The sequence below is a fragment of the Colobus angolensis genome, unplaced genomic scaffold, assembly GCF_000951035.1.
Source record: "Colobus angolensis palliatus isolate OR3802 unplaced genomic scaffold, Cang.pa_1.0 Scaffold11, whole genome shotgun sequence".
Lineage (NCBI taxonomy): Eukaryota > Metazoa > Chordata > Mammalia > Primates > Cercopithecidae > Colobus > Colobus angolensis.
In genome coordinates, this window is record NW_012112030.1 from 10,623,814 (window position 1) to 10,644,742 (window position 20,929).

General features: G+C 36.8%; 2 protein-coding genes across 3 annotated transcripts; one reads left to right on the top strand and one right to left on the bottom strand.

Moving 5' to 3' along the window:
- The first annotated feature begins 19 nt into the window (after nucleotides 1-19).
- LOC105520500 (chromosome unknown open reading frame, human C12orf60) lies at nucleotides 20-20,270 on the top strand. Of its 2 annotated transcripts, XM_011954253.1 has the most exons (3): nucleotides 20-196; nucleotides 2,081-2,083; nucleotides 19,329-20,270. In XM_011954253.1, exon 3 carries the CDS (start codon nucleotides 19,353-19,355, stop codon nucleotides 20,085-20,087), a length of 735 nt encoding a protein of 244 aa, XP_011809643.1. In that variant the 5' UTR covers nucleotides 20-196; nucleotides 2,081-2,083; nucleotides 19,329-19,352; the 3' UTR covers nucleotides 20,088-20,270. The 2 variants fall into 2 exon arrangements, with proteins under 2 accessions (XP_011809643.1, XP_011809653.1); XM_011954263.1 differs by lacking the exons at nucleotides 20-196; nucleotides 2,081-2,083 and adding an exon at nucleotides 719-766.
- Nucleotides 1,281-10,300, bottom strand: SMCO3 (single-pass membrane protein with coiled-coil domains 3). Its single transcript, XM_011954243.1, has 2 exons — nucleotides 10,212-10,300; nucleotides 1,281-3,151 (listed from the first exon to the last, which is right to left on the bottom strand). Exon 2 carries the CDS (start codon nucleotides 3,133-3,135, stop codon nucleotides 2,458-2,460), a length of 678 nt encoding a protein of 225 aa, XP_011809633.1. The 5' UTR covers nucleotides 3,136-3,151; nucleotides 10,212-10,300; the 3' UTR covers nucleotides 1,281-2,457.
- Nucleotides 20,271-20,929: the final 659 nt, after the last annotated feature.

Genomic DNA, 20,929 nt, shown 5'->3' on the forward strand with positions numbered 1-20,929 from the left:
ATAGAGAACACTCAAGAATTCCAGGACCAGAGTCTCTTCCGGTCGCATACAATAATCCATTGGTTGGTTGTCGGCTAAGAGCCCGCCTCATTGCGCTCATCTAGTACAATAGGAATTGAAAGAAGATAGCTGCTATCTGATTGGCTGACAGTCCTGGCTCTCGAGTTGGAGGCGTTCTGACCTAGTTGCTGCGGGCGTAATGCCTTGAGCTGTCCGAGAACGGTACGGTCTGCACAAGCAGAAACGTTCTGCGTTTTGTGTCTCTTGGAATTAACGTTAGTTTTTGAATTTTTATGTTTCTTATGACGCAAGAGGTGCGATCCTTTAGGGGTGTCTCCGTTTGTAAACGAATACCCAGATAACATTTGCTACTGAGTTTAATCCGCTTTGTAAGCATCGGGTTATCCCATGTGGGCGCCTGGTACGTGTGGAAATTTAATAGACGCGCAGAACAGAACATTTGTAGACCACCTGAACAAATAAATCAGGACCCGTATTAGAGTCGCAAATTGCTTATACAGGCGGTGATTTATTATTTATTAGTGTTCTGAAGAAGAAATACAGGGATACATGTGCAGTCGGTTTTAAGTTTATGAGTGGCAAGGTTGATATATATTGGCTGTATTCCCGACTGGTCTATTCACCAACCAAAAGTCCTCTATGATGTCACTACGTACGGGATTATTCACTTAACTCTAGCCTTCGCCCTTTCCTTACCTTCTATCCCCTCTTTCCCTGAGTCAGCCCCCACTTATTTCCCTTAAAGGTAAGTTTAAACATTTAAAAAACTATCTTAGAGGATACGGTTGTTTCTTTCTAATCCTAACCTGACTATCCCTTGTAGGAAGGCCATTCTTACCACCAGTTATAAATATTTCAAAATATTGTTGGAGATACGTATTAATTTTTGGCAGAATCTTTAAACTGCCCTTGAAGGTAATAAGATAGGTCCTATACCTAAACTTACCTTTGTGTTAGGAAATTCTTGATTTGAATTTAGACTGAATTTGAGTGTCGGAAACAATGACAAGATCTGGTAGGTTAAAGCTGATAAACCAGGTAATACATGAAAAAGAAAATAATCTTGAATTTTGAGGATGAACTAAGTTGTAATGTTTTGCAACTTGTTTTTTTTTTTTTCCTTCCTAACACCATATTAGTGGTCATAGTTTTGCAACTCGTTTTGAAAAACAATGCGAGAAGAGAAAGAGAAAACAAACTGTATGTTGGAAATATTAAAGTCTTTCATGTAGCTAAAATTTTTCCTGTAGCTAATATTATTAAGATAGGCTAAACAGTTTTTATTTCAATACATTTCTTGTACTTGGATGGGAGAATCAACTATAACAAACGCAGTCTGGCATCAACAGCGTATTAATAATTTTGTCAGTATAGACTAAAAGAGTCCTTATGGGAATTACTTACTGGCAAAGGATTTAGAAAACAAACACATCTGCAGAGATTCAGCTGAACCATTAATAGGCCTCCATAGCCTTTGGCGTTTTCTAAAATCAGGTAATTAGTGAAATGGCCCACCTAATGCGTCATGTAGCAAAGGGAGCTGCCTCCTTTTTGCTAGTGTTGAAAATGAAATTATATTAATTTTTCTGAAAACATAATAAATTATGACTTTCCTTTAAATGACAAATGCTTTAAGAGTAGTGACCTTCTATTCTGCATCCTAAATGCATTTTATTCATATGTAGCTGTGTTTTGCTTGCTTGTCTTTTAAATGTTTCAGTGTTTGAACATTCACTTGAGCGATATTTAATCATCACAGTTGGTCAGGGTTGGTTGCAGTTACAGAAACAGGACCTTGATGTTTTTAGTTTTGATTTTTACCATTTTCAAATCCATCCGGTTTACATTGTGTAATTAGTAGACTTTTACAGATCTGCTTCCTGTCCTAATGGAAGCAAATTGTTACAAATCATTTTTCAGTCTCTTCTAGTTTACGAAAAACAGATTTACTCTGATGGTCAAAAATATGATAGTATTTCTGTCTCATTCGAAGGCCTAGGGTTTGTGTCTAGGCAGAAGTTACTAAGTATGTCCCCTTATAACTAAATGATATTTGAAGCTGGTGGTAGAAATGAAAGTCTCTGCAGTCAATGTAAAATTTAAGAATTTTAATGAAATTAGAAAAGGAAAAAGTAACCTCTATACTTGCTACTCTATGATAGCATTTACCCCAATGTTGATCTGGTAGAGCAGGGTGTGAAAATATCCAGGGAGGTAATTTTTTTTATCTCATAGCGTCTAGTACCAACTCATCCAGGCATTGGCTCTAAACTCATCTAGTCATCTAGTCCTGGCATCCCCAATTTCCCTCTCCAAATTGTTTACCCTATTTAAGTCCATATTGGAAGCCTATAGAAAATGAACCTAATCAAGGAAGCAAACACTGTTACTGAAAAGGAAGCAGAAAAACACTTCAGTGGCAAATAAGATGGCTGTTCATTTCATTTGGTGTTTCACTGTATTGGTGATCTCAGTAATGGCATGATTATATTTTTCTGAGGCTGACTTGAATTCCACCAGATGCTCCTCATAACTTTTGATGGCTGCCTGAAGCTGTGTTTTTTCCACTGCTCCCAGGATGGCACGGACAATCATATCTATGCCAAGGCCAAGAACAGCAACTCCAATACTACCAAGGAGAGAAGCACCAATTTGAGCTAACACAGTGACCAACTTGTTAATTATGCCAGTTGTGATATTTGAGCCCACAAGTTTAACAGCGACTGCACTGGCTGCAGATGTAGCTTCTCCCAGGATGACCGAAATAACCTTTTGCACTATTGCAATTTTCTCTGTTTCCTTTTCCTTAATATCCTGAAGTTTTCTATAGAGGGTTGGCTCTAGCTTGTCTTTTAGTGCTTCATCAACCTTTTGCAATTCCTTTTGGATTTTCATAATGGCTTGGATGATGATATCACAGTTTTCTTTGATGGTCCCATCTCTTTTCATCTCAATGGAGGCCAGCCTGCACCCCAAGTGTGTATTTAGAACCTCAGTCAGCTTATTGGTGACATCGAAGCTGTCAGATAAGCAATCAAGGAGCTGTTGGTGAAGACGATTTACTTCTTGTCGCCTCTTTGGGTTATCTGGGTAGAGGAAGTCACTTTGGGCCATATTTCCAATATGATCGCTGAAAAATAAAATGGTAAATTTTTACTGAAAGTCTTAAAAAATGTCTGCTAACTGCGTAGAAGGGACTAGGAAATCTTTTTCTTCATGCATAGCAAAGAAGCAAGATGCTGTGTAAGGAGAATTCCTCAGAACACTCAACAGGTTTTTTTTTGTTTTAGAGATGGAGTCTCACTCTGTTACCCAGGCTGGAGTGCAGTGGCACGATTTCGGCTCACTGCAACCTCTGCCTCCCAGGTTCTAGCAATTCTCCTGCCTCAGCCTCCCGAGTAGCTGGGATTACAGGCACACACCACCATGCCCAGCTAGTTTTTTGTATTTTAGTAGAGACGGGGTTTCACCGTGTTGCCCGGGCTGGTCTCCAACTCCTGAGCTCAGGCAGTCCACCCCCTTGGCCTCCCAAAATGCTAGGATTACAGGCATGAGTCACTGTGCCCAGCCTCAGCAGGTTCTTTAAAACAGTTATTGTTATGAAATTTGGAGTCAGTGTGTGGAAAATGTAGGCAACAGAATACAACCCTTTGATGGATAAATTAAGGTATTAGATTTTGTGGTGGTGGGAAATATTCATGTTTATGAAGCATCTGTTTATTAATAAGCATGATTATTTCTAGGTAATATTTAATAACTTTTATTTGAAACAGACCCCAATTTGAAATGCTTAGCTCTTGATTACTAGTGCTCCTTCGTTTCTCCAACCCCTAGTCATCACATTGACCACACCTACCGACTGATTTCTCTGAATTTACAGGGCTGTTTTTTTGTGTTTCAATACTTGGTTATTTTCACTTAAAATACTCACATTACTTTATATTTCTCTACAGGCAAGTTATTTGTTTTCTAAACCTAAGGGATATCCAAAGGCAACATATATATCATGCTAGAATCTTTAAAAAATTTTTTTCTTGTGATAAGAGTATATATTCAAGACTCTTTGGATTAAAATTTCATGTGAGGAGAAGGTAGGAACTATAAATACAAAAATTAGTTGGGCATGGTGGTGCACGCCTGTAATCCCAGCTACTCTGGAGACTGAGGCAGGAGAATCACTTGAACCAGAGGTGGAGGTTGCGGGGAGCCAAGATGGTGCCACTGCACTCCAGCCTGGGCAACACAGCGAGACTGTCTCAAAAAAAAAAAAAAAAAAAAAGTGGTGAGAGTACATCATAGAATGAATAAAATAACTTGACAGGAGACTTCAGTGTTTGTTCTTTTGGCCCACGGTACCATTTAGAGAGAACAGTCATGTTCTTCTGTGTTTATTTGTGTGAAAAATCTAAATTTGAGCCAGTAAGAGCACGTTGCTACTCAATATGCATACTTTGAGTAGCCTTTCTATGTGGCTGGCACTTTTTTTAAAGATTAAACTCGAGAGAAAAGAGAGAAAAAATGGAGTTCTCTATCCATATCCACGTGGAATCTGGCACAGTCTCTTTTTAAGTAAACAACATCGTAATTAACTTGGACCCTATGTCTTCTAGCACCACAGTTCTTGTTCTGCTTAAGGGGAACCTCAGAAGCGTAAAATGAAGGAATGAAGATGTTTTTCTTTCAAGAAAGTAAACCTGAAAATAACCTATCCTCCAAATCATATGGATATAATTTGGAAACGGAAAAGGGAAAATTTTTCTGAAATTGTTTAGAAACATAAATAACCATGTATGTTGTTAGATTTAGAAAAATGCACTGGAACCTCCTGGCAAAATAAACTACCATGGTCAGAAATTCATTTTTATCCTTGATTCAAATCCAGCACACATGCACATATATACAGGCAGGCACACGTGTAACAGACACACATTTCCACAAAACAATACTTAGAAAATCTCTAATCCAATTCCCTTTAGAGAAATTGCTTGTCGAGGATCCAGTAAATATTCTCTAAACACACAATGGGTTGCAAACTGTAATTTGATAAGCACAGATGTGGACTTTGAATTTTATTTTTTCTTCTAGTAATTTTCCATTAAATGTTTGTCTTTTTTGACTCCCGGTTTTCAGATCTTATTATGAAGTGAAAACTCTAGTTTCTGACTGACAGAAGAAAATTAGCTGTATTCCTCTTCAGACAGTTAGGTGAGAGGAGTTTTCTTATCCTGAAAAAGCTGAAAAAATCTCTAGCAGGTATTATATGCCATTATATGAAGGCATAGTTTCCAGAAAAGGTGGTGGTCCTACCTCAAGATAAACAAATGGAGAAATGAACCTTCCTCCTGGATGGGAGGCAGAATGCTTCCAAGTGGTCAGCTCCTTTTCAGTTAACTCATTGTTTTAGCACAACTTCCCAAATTAACCGTAGAGTGTTTCTGAAAGACTGAACAGGTAAGCCTTATTTTTTTCAGGAAAAAAAATAGAACTCTTCTCCCCCCAGTATTAAAACACCATAAAAACAAAATAGTAAACAGTATGGTACAGGAACAAGAGTCAGTGAATTAATAGAACAAATTAGTCCCCAAAGCAGACTCTTCTATCCATTTAATAATAATAAATTGTAGAATCTCAAATCAATAATAATCAAAATTATTACTCCATAAATGGTCCAGAGTCATGGGCTAGACTTTGGGGTTAAAAATTAATAACAAAATTGTTAGTGTCATACATGCAGAAAATTAAATAATAGCTAGAAGAAAATGGATAATTTTCAAATATCTGTATGGAGGAGGACTTTATAAGCCTAAAACCAATGAAAAAAAAAATCACATGCAAAAATTTGACTAATAAAGATGGCCAATGTAAAAAGAACTGAAAACAAGCTGGGGAAAATGCAAAAGAAAGTACTGTTATTATTTTTAAAAAGCAGTGACAATCTAATATATAAATGAGCAAACAACCCTGAACAGAGTACAAAAAAATAGTGTCTAATAAAATGGTGGGAAAAGTTCAGTCTTATTAGAAATCAAAGTGTAAGACACTGTATGTTTTCAACTACTGTTTTTCTTCCTTTTAAGTAGTCATGCTCTTGCACTTGCACTCTTACACTCTTCTTCGTAGGATCTAGATATCAGTTCATGACTTTGTTCCAATAACGAGTTTGGCTAAGCAATGTTATGATGTGCTAAGAATTATGTTTCCCTTATAATGAAAAAGGACTTTTATTCTGAGTCAGACTTACCTTCTTAGCTTTTTTCCTAAGGGTAGGAAGTGGGGAAGGTTTTCTTGTGCTAACATATCTTCAGCTCTGAATACAGCTCCAGGTTATTTCTACACCCCAAATGAGATAAGGAGCACTGGGCAATTAGGAAGAGGAGAGGTGGGGATTGAAGGTGAAACCATTGAATTGTGTTTTGGATAGGTGAAGTTTGAAGAGCTTAGTGAAGAAGGCAATTATTAATTCATTAACAATTCATCTAATAGGTTAGTGCTTACCACGTGTAAGGTCATATGCCAGCACCACTCTGCAAACCATACAAAGATGAAAAAGACATGGTCCTTGCTTTTTTGGAATTTCTAATCTAATTAGGAAGTTAAGGCAGATTTATAACTATAATGTCAAGTTGAAAGTAATATATCATACAAAATTAGAAGTATAGTTGGTATTTGACTGGTGCAAATTTGTTTTAAACAACCCATACTTTAATATATAATATATTGGCACTGTGGCCATATGGAGACATTTAGTCGTCTAGTAAGGTTAACAATTTGTAACCATTCAAGTAGATATTCTTAAATATGTGCTTGACAGTTGAGGAGAGGTTGGGCACCACATGGAGAACTATAGTTGGCAGGGTTTAGTATTTTCATTATTGCCTTTAACAATTTAGTTCTGACTCCCAAAGCGATTAACTCCACTCAGCAAAACAAAAGCCTTGCAATTATTTGGAGTCACCCTTCTTAAAGGTCAGAGTTGTTACTCATGCAAGCTTCAGGTGATATTTTACAAACAACCCATAATATTGTGCCAGAGAGGAGTTCTGTGCCATATACTTTCTCCATCTTATTCCATTTTCAGTGACGACCTGTCACTTTCAAAGATTGTGGCACCGGCAGCAAGTGGTATATTTAATCCAGCTCTGGTTACACCCATTGTATGGTAAGTTTGAACTTTTACATAATTTGAATTATCACATGATGGTGCTTTCTGTCAGTGAAAAATTCCACTTGGGGAATTACCATCCACTTTTGTACAGAGTTTATGCTATTATTTGAATATTTTATTGTAGTTATCCATGAAATGGGTTCTGTAGTGCCCTGGAGCAACTGCTGGGGAACTGCTAGCCAGCAGGTGGAGCTCTTGGTCTCTGGGACTCCCATTTTTCACCTGGGCCTTGCTGGCCTGGAGCAGCAGTGCTTTCTCTTGCTCTACACATTTGGGATCTGGGCCGGTAAAATTTTATTTGATGACAGAGTTCTGTTGCTAAAAACAAAGCCTGGAAACTTTGACTTGTTATTTTATTAAAAAATGACAAAAACATCTGAAAGTGCTGATGCCATTGATCGGCACACCTTAAGAAATGAAAATGGAAACAAAGGTTACTTGAGATGGATGCTTACTGCCTCTAACCTTGTCAATTTTTTTGAATTGAGAAGTCAACATTTAAGATTAAAGAGCATATAAGATATGATAGAAATATACTGATAATTGTATCTAAAAGTTAAGGTTTATTTATTTATTTATTTATTTTTTTGAGACGGAGTCTCGCTCTGTCGCCCAGGCTGGATGGAGTGCAGTGGCCGGATCTCAGCTCACTGCAAGCTCTGCCTCCCAGGTTCACGCCATTCTCCTGCCTCAGCCTCCCGTGTAGCTGGGACTACAGGCGCCCGCCAACACACCCGGCTAGTTTTTTGTATTTTAGTAGAGACGGGGTTTCACCGTGTTAGCCAGGATGGTCTCGATCTCCTGACCTCGTGATCCGCCCGTCTCGGCCTCCCAAAGTGCTGGGATTACAGGCTTGAGCCACCGCGCCCGGCCTTAAGGTTTATTTAATGACACCATATAGTTGTTTTAGTTTTTCAGAAAAGGAACCACCTTACAAAATGAAAATGTATTGATCGTCATATGTTCAAATAAAACTTTTTAGGATACTTTCGTGAATAACAGTAGTGTGTTGACTGTCAAGTGCTAGTGAACTTAGAAATTAATATCAAGATGATTAGAGAAAGCTTCATGGATAATGCAATATATGATTTGTGCTTTGATAGATGGTATATTATGGAGAAATTAAAAGTGAATGGTTTGGTAAGACAAATAATTTTTTAATATATACTTATTACCAGTAATATATAAACTTTTTTAAATAGAGGAGAAAAAACACCCATAAACCTCCATTTTATTTTTGATTTTTGTTATTCCTTTTCCAAATTTGTTTATATGCGTATCTTTACAAAGTTATCATAATAGTATAAGTAAAATTCATCTTATATTAATTCACTTAACACTTTACCCTATTTATAGTTTTAAAAATATTTTATTGGTTGCATATACTATTCCCTATCTTTACCATAGTTTAATAAATCCAAAATTGTTTCACTATCACAAATAATGTTCTAATGAGCATTTTGATACCCACATATTTTTTTTTCCTCCATTATCTGGATTATTTCCTCAGCATAAATACCTAGAAGAATTACATAATTAGTGGCATAAGTAATGGGAATCAAATTTTTATTACTTTTGATATGTATCATAAACTGCATTCCAAAAGCTTTTACCGTGCTACCCCAAATAAATTTTTATAGTAGGATACTGGGTATCCTGCTATAAATTTTTGACAATTTTTATTTTAGATTCAGGAGGTTCATATGCAAGTTTGTTGCCTGACTATGCTGTGTGTTGCTGAGGTTTAGGGTGTGAATGATCCCGTCACCCAGACACTAAGCATAGTGCTGGTATCTTTCCAAGTCAAAGATAGTCCTGCTTAAATATTGTTGATTTGCGAAGTGTAAGGTTAAATTTCAAAAAGAGAAGTTCTTGCCTGTTTGGAAATACAAACTGAAAACGTTTAAGATGAAATGAAATGGTCTCTGAGATTTGCTCGCAAATCATCTGGAAAGAATAGTGGGGTAGGGTTATAGAGGAAAAAAGATTGGCCTTGTTTTGATAATTTTTAAAGCTGAGTTATGGGTATATGGGAGTTTATTATGTTGTTGTCTCTACTTCTGTGTATGTTTGAACCTTTCTTATAATAACAATTGAAAAAGAAAGAAAGGAAAACATGACCCCGTCTAAACCTCTGATGTGTATTCATTACTGCTCTCTGAGGTTTTACGTTTCTTCTTGCTGTCACTTTTCTTCACTGTCCAAATGGAGTTTTGCCATCATGCACAGTTCCCTTATTTGGCAGTGTGGAAATAGGGTATAGGTAAAATCAGGAGCTTTTCAGGAGAAAATAACAGCTTCTAACTAGTTCTGAGTCTCCTTTAATTCAAATAAAAACTGTGGCCTTTAATTAAAACAAAAATTGCTCATGATGTGATGATATACTTTCTGATATAAATTCTTTTAAAAAATGTTTCTGACCAGAAAGAAGAATATTAAAGTCATTCATCAGCATTTATCAAGTGTTCACTGGTGAAGCCTCTACTGTATCCCTTGAGGCATTTGAAAAAGACAGTGTTCCTTGCCCTCAAGATGATAACGGCCTGTTTGGAGACACACAGCAAATGCTCAGAGATATTTAGATAGAACATAATTTATGAAACAGTATAAGTACTATACATTAACCAGTATTGGATTCCACATTCATTCTTTTGCAGATAGGTACTGAGTGCCTATATTAATATTAATGGCATAGAAGGAAATGGTACTATCCATATAAACTTCACACGTTCACACAGGTATCATCTTATCCTTAATCCGTCTTAAAATTCATGGCTTTACGGCTTCTCTTCCACTCTGACTTAGTCCAAGAAATTGTTAATTTTCTTCCTTCTCTGCTGTCTTCAGAGAAGGCCAGGGAAGGTTCCTTCCAAATCACAAGGAACGTGTCATGGGATCCTCTTATAACAAAGCTGCTTTTTTTACTTTATTTATGGTTAGGATTCAAGACTGTCGGGCTGTTTCAAATTTCTCCTACTATTGAGAAACAGAGTATTATATCAATAGAAATATCCACGTTGCTTACCTTGCTGTGTTTCTGAGTTCCGTGGTCCCAGCAGTTGTTTAGGAGTATTGTTAAAGTGCTTTTTCATCTGGTTTCATCTGGATATTTCTGGTGGAATGTGATGACTTACAGACTTTGCTAGTCTCTGCTGGGTCCCTCTGCCTGTCTGGTTTATAGGCTATTTCTACATAGCTTGGACCTCAGGATTCTTTTATCTCCTATTGATGAAAACTTAGTATATAGTATTAAGTTATATAAATTGAAAGACTAATAGTGTGTAAAACTTATTTTTAAATTTCTGTTCTTTAATGGACTTTTATTTTTGAGAAGCGCTATATAACTGAGCTAATTCAATTCAGTAGAGAAGGTGGCTCTTTGATTGCAGCTCTCAGATTTTGGGGTTTTATCTTGTCAGCTATTCCAGATATTAAGTTTCTGTTAGCTTCTGTTGCATTTGTACCTCTAACTGTTGCTGATTATTTAAGTTCTCAAGAGATATAAATGCAGTTACTTGCATCCAATTTTTTTTTTCTTTTCTTTCCAGCTAGGAGTTCTCCTCTTTATCACTCTTTCTCTTCCTATGTTGGTGAATTGTCTTGACAATATAAAAACCTTAAAGTCCAACTCGAGTCTTTTCTCCGAAAGCTCAGATCAGAGTCTTCCCTGCTGCTTCTTCCGGCTTCTGTCTTCAGACCCGTTAATTCCTCCGCAGCAAAGACACCTGAGTCACAGGGAAATCACTCAGTCCCAGTGTAACTTAGTGAAAGACAGCAGGCTTTACCCTCATACAGTCCTGGTTTTGTGTACTCCAAATATCCCTTACTGGTCATGTAACACTAAGAAAGTCACTTAGCCTCTCTAAGTTTTCCCATTGGTGTAATATGAGTATTAGTTAATAATTTATGGATTTTCAGAAGGTTTAAATGGGATAATGTTTATAAAGTAATTGCCATAGTGGCTGATATGTGGCAAAATCTTATGAAATGGTAGCTATTCATATATTAACAACAGTATCTCCTGGTGGAGGGGAGAGGAGAATGGGTGGGTACAGGATACAGAATCAAAATGCCAGACAGGCAGACAGGAGACTTTAAAATCTAAAGATGCTGCCCAGTGTTCCTAAAGAAGGGCTAAGTGGGGTCACTTTTCTACTTTTGTCCCAGTGGATCATCTTGCCTTGATGTATCCAGGGCCCCACCTGTGGCCAGTGTATCTGAACTAGGTATGGATGTTAAGTAGGATTTTAACAGATGTTTGGGGAGGATGGCGGTGTAGAGGAGATAATACAGATGGAGGGAACACTGACAGCAAAATTGTAGAACATTTTCAGGGAACAAAATCCGCCATGCTGGTGATACAGGGTGTAAGTGGGAGCAGTTAAGGGAACGTAAGTCATGGAAAACTAAAAACAGTTTGTAGATAGCCTTAAAAGTCATGCTAGGAAATTGTATTTCATTCTGTAGGTAATAGTGAACCATTAAAAAATTCTTTTTATTATGGGGTAATATTTGGAGGTTTGGATTTCAGCAAGGGTACGTTGTGTCAACTTGATTAGTAAGTATGGACAATAAAGCATGAGTCACCAATCCCATTACCTACAGTATCTAGAAAAAATATGTCTGTCTCTTACCCTATCTTAAAACAGTTGCATTTTGTTTCTGAAGAGGCTGTTGTTGAAGAGTACCATTTAACCCAGTTCCTAAGATGTTTGTTTCTCTCCTATTTCTACCCTTCTGAACATTTATTGCCTACTCATCCACTCCTTTCTCTCCTACCACATAGCAGCCTAAGTGGAGTTGCCAAAATTAGGGATAAACAGTAACAATGCAAAAGAATTATCAGAGAAAAACTAGAAGCAATATTGACATCATACGGAGCCCCCTAATCAACTTGAACTTCTTTTTTCTGCAATCCGTTTCTCAGGTTGAAAACTTGAACTTCTTAAATCTTTCTTGACTACTAAAGCCAGTATTGACATCAAATCAATAGTCAGAGCTGAACTGTAGGAAGGAGGCAAATTTTCTTAGTGTAGATCTTGGAGTCAGGGTGGTTTTAGGGAATCAGGAAGGCTGATTTGACAAGTTTCACTGCTGGATCGACAGTGGTGGGAAATGAGAGTGAAAGCAATAATATCTCCAAACTTATCTGCATGTAGCTCTCACTTGATAGTTTCTTTTATTTAGAATGCTTTATTTTTCCCTTTATCCTAAAGCTCATCCCCTTCTTTTCCTAAAAAAACTGCTCAAAAACCATATATTCCATGACCCTGAATAACCTGCCTGATTCAGTTATGATTGTTTCAACAATTCACCAGCACTTATGAATGTTGCTCTTAAAAAAAAATCAAGCAAACCTAAAAATAATCACCTTTTTGACCCAATAGCCTCCTTTATCTCTCTTTTCACAGTTAGACTTCCCAGTTGGGTAGTGTACATGCATTGCCTCTACTTCATTTTATCCATCAATTTTCCAGTATTTATAATCTAGCTTCTGCACATATTCCTGCTTCTTGCAAAATTGCTTTTCTAGCATTGCCAATGACATTGTAATGAGTAAACATAATAATTTACAATGTTTATCATACTTGTGGCATTTGAAATTGCTGATCAGGTCTTTACATTTTCTTTTTCTTTTCTTTTTTTTTTTTTTTTTTTTTACAGAGTCTCACTCTGTTGCTCAGGCTCTAGTGCAGTGGTGCCATCTTGGCTCACTGCAACCTCCACCTCCCAGGTTCAAGCGATTCTCGTGTCTCAGCCTCCCAAGTAGGTGGGATTACAGACGTGTGCCACACCCAGCTGATTTTTGTATTTTTTAGTAGAAACGGAGTTTTGCCACGTTGGGCAGGCTGGTCTCCAACTCCTGGCCTTAAGTGATCTGCCTGCCTTGGTCTCCCAAAGTGTTGGGATTACACTAAAATAAAATACTTAAATATAAATACTTAAATATAAATGTAACAATATATGAGCCACCATACCCGGCCGATTTATCATTTTTTCTTTAATGGATATGCTTTTGGTATCATACATATCTAAAGGACTAATCAGCTAACCAAAAATTACAAGATTTTCTTCTGTTTTATGGTTTTATGTTTTTATATTCATGTCCCATTTTGAGTTAATTTATGTATGTATATGGTATGACATAAAATCAAGGTTTATGTCTTTGCATATGGGTATCAGGCTTTTCCAGCACCATTCGTTGAAAAACCCTAAACTTTCTTTTTTTGTTATTTCTTTTTTTGTTTTGTTTTTCTTTATTTCTTCTAAAAAAAAAAAAAGGATACATGTGCAGAACGTGCAGGTTTGTTACATAGGTATGCATGTGCCATGGTGGTTTGCTGTACCTGTTGACCCATCCTTTAAGTTCCCTCCCCTCACCCCCCACTCCCCAACTGGCCGTGGTGTGTGTTGTTCCCCTCCCTGTGTTCATGTGTTCTCATTGCTCAACTTGCACTTATGAGTGAGAACACGTGGTGTTTGGTTTTCTGTTCCTGTGTTAGTTTGCTGAGGATGATGGCTTCCAGCTTCATCCATGTCCCTGCAAAGGACATGATCTCATTCCTTTTTATGGCTGCATAGTATTCCATGGTGTATATGTGCCACATTTTCTTTATCCAGTCTATCATTGATGGGCATTTGGGTTGGTTCCAAGTCTTTGCTATTGTAAACAGTGCTGCAATAAACATACATGTGCATATGTCTTTATAGTAAAATGATTTATAATCCTTTGGGTATATACCCAATAATGGGATTGATGGGTCAAATAGTATTTCTGGTTCTGTATCTTTGAGGAATTGCCATACTGTCTTCCACAATGGTTGAACGAATTTACATTCCCACTAACAGGGTAAAAGCTTTCCTATTTCTCCACACCCTTGCCAGCATCTATTGTTGACTGTTTAATAATCTCCATTCTGACTGGCGTGAGATGGTATCTCACTGGTATTTCTCTGATGATCAGTGATGTTGAGCTTTTTTTTTTTATACATTTGTTGGTCTTGTAGAGGTCTTCTTTTGAGAAGTGTCTGTTCATATCCTTTGCTCACTTTTTGATGGGGTTGTAACTTTGTTTAAGTTCCCTGTAAATTATGGATATTAGACCTTTATCAGGTAGGTAGATTGCAAAAAATTTCTACCATTCTGTAAGTTGCCTGTTCACTCTGATGATAATTTCTGTTGCTGTGCAGAAGCTCTTTAGTTTAATTAGATCCTATTTGTCAATTTTGGCTTTTGTTTCAATTGTTTTTGGCATTTTTGTCGTGAAGTCTTTGCCCATACCTATGTCCTAAATGGTACTGCCTACGTTTTCTTCTAGGGTGAAAACACCTAAACATTCCATATTAAATTGCCTTTGCATCTTCGTTAAAAATCAACTGACCGGCCAGGCATGGTGGCTCATGCCTGTAATCCCAGCACTTTGGGAGGCCAAGGCGGGCAGATCACGAGGTCAGGAGATCGAGACCATTCTGGCCAACATGGTGAAACCCCGTCTCTACTAAAATACAAAAAAATTAGCCAGGTGTGGTGGTACGTACCTGTAGTCCCAGACACTTGGGAGGCTGAGGCAGGGGAATCGCTTGAATCCGGGAGAGCAGGGGTGGAGGTTGCAGTGAGCTGAGATCGTGCCACTGCACTCCAGCCTGGTGACAGAGCAAGACTCCATCTCAAAAAAAAAAAAAAAAAAAAAATCAGTTGACCACATTTGTGGGTCTTTTTTAGACTTTCTGTTCTGTTAGGTTCATCTATGTATCACCAATACCACACTGTCTCAATTACTGTAGTATATGTTAATAGTAGATTGTGTGAGTCTTCTAACAGTTCCTTTAGAAAAATCTTTGTCTATTCTTGCTCCTTTACATTTACATATATATTCTAGAATTCACTGTTCTATATCTATAAAGAATCTTGATGGCATTTTTATTGTGATTGCATTAATTCTGTGGAGCAATTTGGGAAAAATTGACATCTTAACTACATAAGTCTTCCAATCCGTGGACAGAGTTTGAGTTGACATCTTTGCTTTATAGTGTCTTTCAATTCATGGACAGAGTTTGTCTCTCCATTTATTTATATTTTCTTTGATTTTTTTTTTTTTTACTTCAGAATTTTTTAAAAATCTTAGTGCACAGATTATGCACATATATTTTTAGATTTATATTTAAGATTTTATTGAGAGAGTATTATAAATGATACTTATAAAAATGATTGGTTCCCTATTGTTCATTCCTAGTGAATAGAAAACAATGAATATTTGAATGCTGACCTTGCATCTGCTAAAATTACTAATAGCTCTAAGAACTTTTGTGTAGATTCCTTGGGATTTTATATGTAGATATCATGTTGTCTACAAACAGAGGTAGTTTTATTTCTTCCTTCTCAATTTGAATATTTTCTTTTTCTTGTCCTAAGATTTCCAGTATGATATTAAATAGAACTGGTGAAAGTGGACATACCTGACTAATTCCCGGTCCTGAGGGGTAACAATTAGTCTCTTACTATGTTAGCTGTGGTTCTTTGTAAGAGTCCTCTATGATTAAGGAAGTTTTCTTATATTCCTAGTTTGCTAAGAATTTTAATTATTAATGGATATTGAATATTTTAAAATGCCTTTTCTGCATCTACTGATGTGATCATGTCATTTTTCTTGTTTAGTTTGATTTTTTAATGTTGAACCAACCTTACATTTTTGGGATACACCTTAAATTGGGTGCGATGTATTATTCTTTTTATACATTTTTGGATTGGATTTGATAATATTTTGTTGAGGATTTTTATGTGTATGTTCTTAAGGAATATTCGTCTAGAGTTTTCTTATTTTTCTGCAATGGTAGCCTTATAAAATGAGTTGAGAAATATTCTCCCGTGCACTTTGGGAGGCTGAGGTGGCTGGATCACGAGGTCAGGAGATTGAGACCATCCTGGCTAACACAGTGAAACCCCGTCTCTACTAAAAATACAAAAATAAATTAGCCAGGCATGGTGGCGGGCGCCTATAGTCCCAGCTACTCGGAAGGCTGAGGCAGGAGAATGGCATGAACCTGGGAGGCGGAGGTTGCAGTGAGCCGAGATCAGGCCACTGCACTCCAGCCTGGGGGACAGAGCGAGACTCCATCTCAAAAAAAAAACCAAAATGAAATATTCTCCCTTTCTGTTTTCTGGAGGATATTGTGTAGAATTGTTATTCTTTTGTAAATGATGGTTTCAATTTACCAGTGAAACCATCTGTGTCTTGAATTTTCTCTTCTAGAAGGTGTTTAACTACAGATGCAATTTCTTTAAGAAAAATAGGTTTATTCAAGTTTTCTGTTTCTACTTGGGTGAGTTTTCATAGCTTAATCTTTGAAGGAATGGGTCTATTTCATTTAAATTGTTGAATTTGTGCACACAGAGTTGTTTATAGTGTTCTCTCTTTATCCTTTTTATGTCTGTAGGGTCAGTAGTGGCATCTCATTCTTTATGTTGGTAATTTGTGTTCTCTCTCCTTTTTTTGGTCAATGTGGCTTAAAGTTTAACAATTTTATTGGTTTTTCTTTTCAAAGAAACACCTTTTAGTTTTATTGGATTTTGTCTATTTTTTCTGTTTTGAATTTCACTGATTTCTACTCTTTATTATTTTTTTCCTTTTGCTTACTTTGAATGTTTGCTCCTTCTTTTCTAACTTAAGATAGAAGTTAAAATTATTCATTTTATATCTTTGTTTCTAATATAAACACTTAATCAACAGATTTGTCTCTAAGCACTGCTTTAGTTTCATCCCACAGATTTTGATATATTTTCATTTTCATTCAGTTCAAAATATTTTCTATATTTTTGTGACTTTTTTGATTATTTAAGGGTGTGTTAATTTATAATGTTTTGTAGTTTTTTGTGTATCTTTGTTGATTTCTATTTTAATTCTATTAAGAGAACATTTATTGTCTTTTATATATATCAGAAAAGCTGCTGGAATTTTTTATTGGAATTACGTTGCTTTTATAAATTAATTTGAGGAATACTGACATCTTAGCAATATTGAGTGTTTTGGTCCTTTAACAATATATATCTTTCTATTTATTTAGGTCTTCCTTAATTTTTCTCAGCAATATTTTACAGTTCTAAGTGTAGAGATATTTCATCTCTCTTGTCAGATTTATCTATAAATATTTCATATTTTTAATGATATTGTAAAGGTCATTGTTTTAATTTTAATTTCTGATTTTTATTTATTTTTATTTTTATATTATTGCTAATATATGGAAATACAATTGATTTTGTACATTTGATCTTGTATTTTTCAACCTTGTGAAACTTAGTTATTAGTTCTAGAAATGCATAATGTAACTATTGATATGCTTAGATTAAGTATAACATTTATTATTAGTTTTCTGTTTTTCTGTTCTGTTTTTAAAATTTCTCTGTTTTCCTTTTCAAACCATCTTTTGAGTAATATAAGTAGTTACTTAAATAATTGTGAAGTTTCATTTTAATTTGCCTATTGACCAAAATCTGTATTAGTATCTAGGGCTGCTGTCACAAATTACCACAAACTTAGTGATTTTAAACAACAGAAATGTACCCTCTCAGAGTTCTCAAGGCTGGAAGGCTGAAGTCAAGCAGGCCCTTGCTCCCTCTGGGGGCTCTGAGGGAGAATCCATTCCTTGCCTCTTCCAGCTCTGGTGGCCATCATCAGCCCTGAATGTGGGGCCACATCACCCCCATCTCTGCTTCCATGGCCCCATTGTTTCCTGCTCTGTTTTTAGTGGCTACTCTAGAGATTATAATATACTTCCACACTTTACGCAATCTGCTTAGAATTCATATTTTATCACTTCAAGTGAAATCAAGAAGTCTTTCAGCTACATAAGTCTCCTTACCCTCTCTCCTTTATGATGTAATTGTCATATACATTGAGTCTACATGCATTGAAAATCCCAACAGTGCTATTTTTTGGTTATAATTTTTGCTTTTTTCTGTGGTCTACCACCCACTGTTTGATTCCCAGGGGTCCCCTTTCCTGGTGTGCTGGCTGGAAAACAGTTTCAGCTCTTCCCATTGCAACTGGTTCTCATCTTGGGGCAAAGCAGTGAGAGAAAGGAGCCTGCAAGGTCACTACCACCATCCCTGCACGACAGTGGCTTCTGCCCAGGGTAGAGTGGGAAGAGTGAAAAGGGGTCCACCCCATAAGGACAGCCTTTTCACTGCCAGTTGGCAGGGGCAGGGGCAAAGCACTGACTGACCTCTGCTGTGCTTGTGAGATGTGTGTGGGGGTGGGGTGGGGAGTAGGGGATGGGGGTGGGTGGCACTGCTGTTACTTCCTAGCGCTTGAAATCAGAAGTGTTTGGGGCTGCCTCCTGCTCATGACTAGTTGAGGGCAGACAGAGGGCTAGGTCGGTGGGGGGCGGGGGTCTACCATTTTGTTGCCGGCAACTAGATCAAAAGGGATCTACCCGGCAGAGGCCCCTGCTCCTGATTTGCTAGGCAGAGTAGGTTTTTTTTGGAGCTCTCCCTGTTTGGGCATGTTCACAGTTCTAATTCCAGGCGGCCCTAGAGCCCAAGGTGGGATATATAGGAAGGAGGAAAAGATCAACAACAACAACAAAACACCCACCCTCAAACAAAAAGTCAGAGAGCTTCATTGCTTTGTTGTCGTTTCAATGCCGTACTCCCTACTTCCTTGGCCTTTTGTCATCTAGCTTTCAGCATTATCTGATAGGGATTTTATATATTCAGTTCAGATTTTTAGTTGTAATCAGTAGGAAAGATTGGATGGAGTGTACTTAGTCTACCTTAACTGGAACCAGAGACCCTCTATGTAATTTGTAATGCTTTATCCAATATTTTTCACTACACTGAATAGTTATCAAGGGTAATATCCTTGAGTGTGGTGTAATTCAGTATATGAATCTATCCATATATTTGGGATCCAGCATATAGTATTTGATATGTGGTATAAATTCAGTGATACAACCCTATTCTACTCTGTTTTAATTATTATTATTATTATTTTTTTATTGAAGCAAAGTATCATTTTTGGTTTAATGTTTGTATAGCTTTCCTGCCCTTGGCAGGAGTTATCCTCATATTTAGACTATACTTTCAGTTTTTTATGGTTGCCAAATCGACTTTTAGTTTTCATTGGGATTACTGCTTTGCTTTGCAGTGCTGAAACTTCTTTGTTAAAGAAATGTCTTCAGAGTCAGAAAAGGATAAAGAGAGACTGATTCAAGCTGCCAAAATGTTCTTCTTTCATTTACAAGACTTTGCTTCTCTCACAAACACACTGACTGAGTTGTTTAACCGCAGTATGAATACTCAAATCCTTTTGATGGCTGTGAAAAACAATAGTAACATTAAGGATTTTTTTGAGCAAATTCTCAAAATTTTTAAGGAGATGCAATCTGTAGTGGATGCAAAACTTGACAAAATTCAAAAGGAGTCTTTAGGTTCCAAGGTTGCAATGGCCATGTGCTCTGTGGTTCAGAAGGGTACCAATGTAGAGGAGTTGCATCAGTCAGCTAAAGAAGTGTTCAAAAGTGCCCATACACCAGTCATCATCTCTGTGCTCAACAGCAGTAACATCCTTAGGAGTTTGGAATCTTCTCTTTCACACTTGATGAAATTCCCCATCATGAATCTTCAATTAAGTGACTTCTATACAGAAGACACCAAAGAGCAATCAGATGTCACCACATCTGAGAGAACCAGGAGTCCAGATTCTTCCAAAACCACTATGACAGACACCTTGAAAAAACTGCAGGATGCACTAAAAACTGAGGATTCCAAAAATCCCATAGAGTCAGCAGCAGATTTGTTGGAACACATTGTCAAGGCTATGGGACCAATCTTAGAGATTCTCCAAAAAGCCATAAAGACTATGGAAATGAATATTTCTGTGTTTAAGAAAGCCAGTGACAAGTAGGGATACAACAGAACTGTTCATTTCTGTCAGAAAACTAATTCAAATCTTACGGTTTTTCATAGTGGTTTCTAAGATCTTTTGGTGCCAAACATGGTATGTTAGAACATAAGTACACGAAAGTCATCTGGCAAAACATTTACCTGTAGTTTTGCTTTATTAAAATAAAAATAAATAATTCAGAAAGCCTGTTTGAAATGTCAGTCACTAAGAAAAATATATTGTTGAAAAAAACAAAGTGGTATTATATTTGAGGATGTTTCTAAATATTATGTTTCATCTTAAAGCATAATTAAAACAACCCTAAAGTAGTTCCCACTCTTAACTATTCTATTTCCAGTGAGAAGTCCAGGTAAACTGTAAATGTTGTCATTAGATAGACAACCTAGGCCTGGGAAACAAAATAAACTCAATTTTTGTCACTCATATACCAATTTCTATATACTTCAGTACCTTGACAATCAGAAGCCATCACTAAATATTTTAGATATGATTCATTCATAAGTAAATAACAACAGTGAATGAGCAACAGTAGACTTTTCTTGGTTATGTGAGTAAGACTAGAGCAGATAATTCATTCTCATTTGTCTCCTTCTGAGGTCTTATGATTAGGAGATTAGAGGTGGAAAAATGGAGGTACTCTAGCCTTTCACAAAGAAAAGATTTTCACAAAGAAAACACTTGCAGAAGTAGGATATCTGAGATGTGCTTGTATTTAAAGAGATGAGATAGGACAGTCTCTTTGTCTACCATAAGTCTTTGGTTCTCATGCATTGTAAATGAGTGTGTACTCCTAAGATTGGCCTTGAAGTTAACTATTTCACATGATACCTTGATAGAAACTC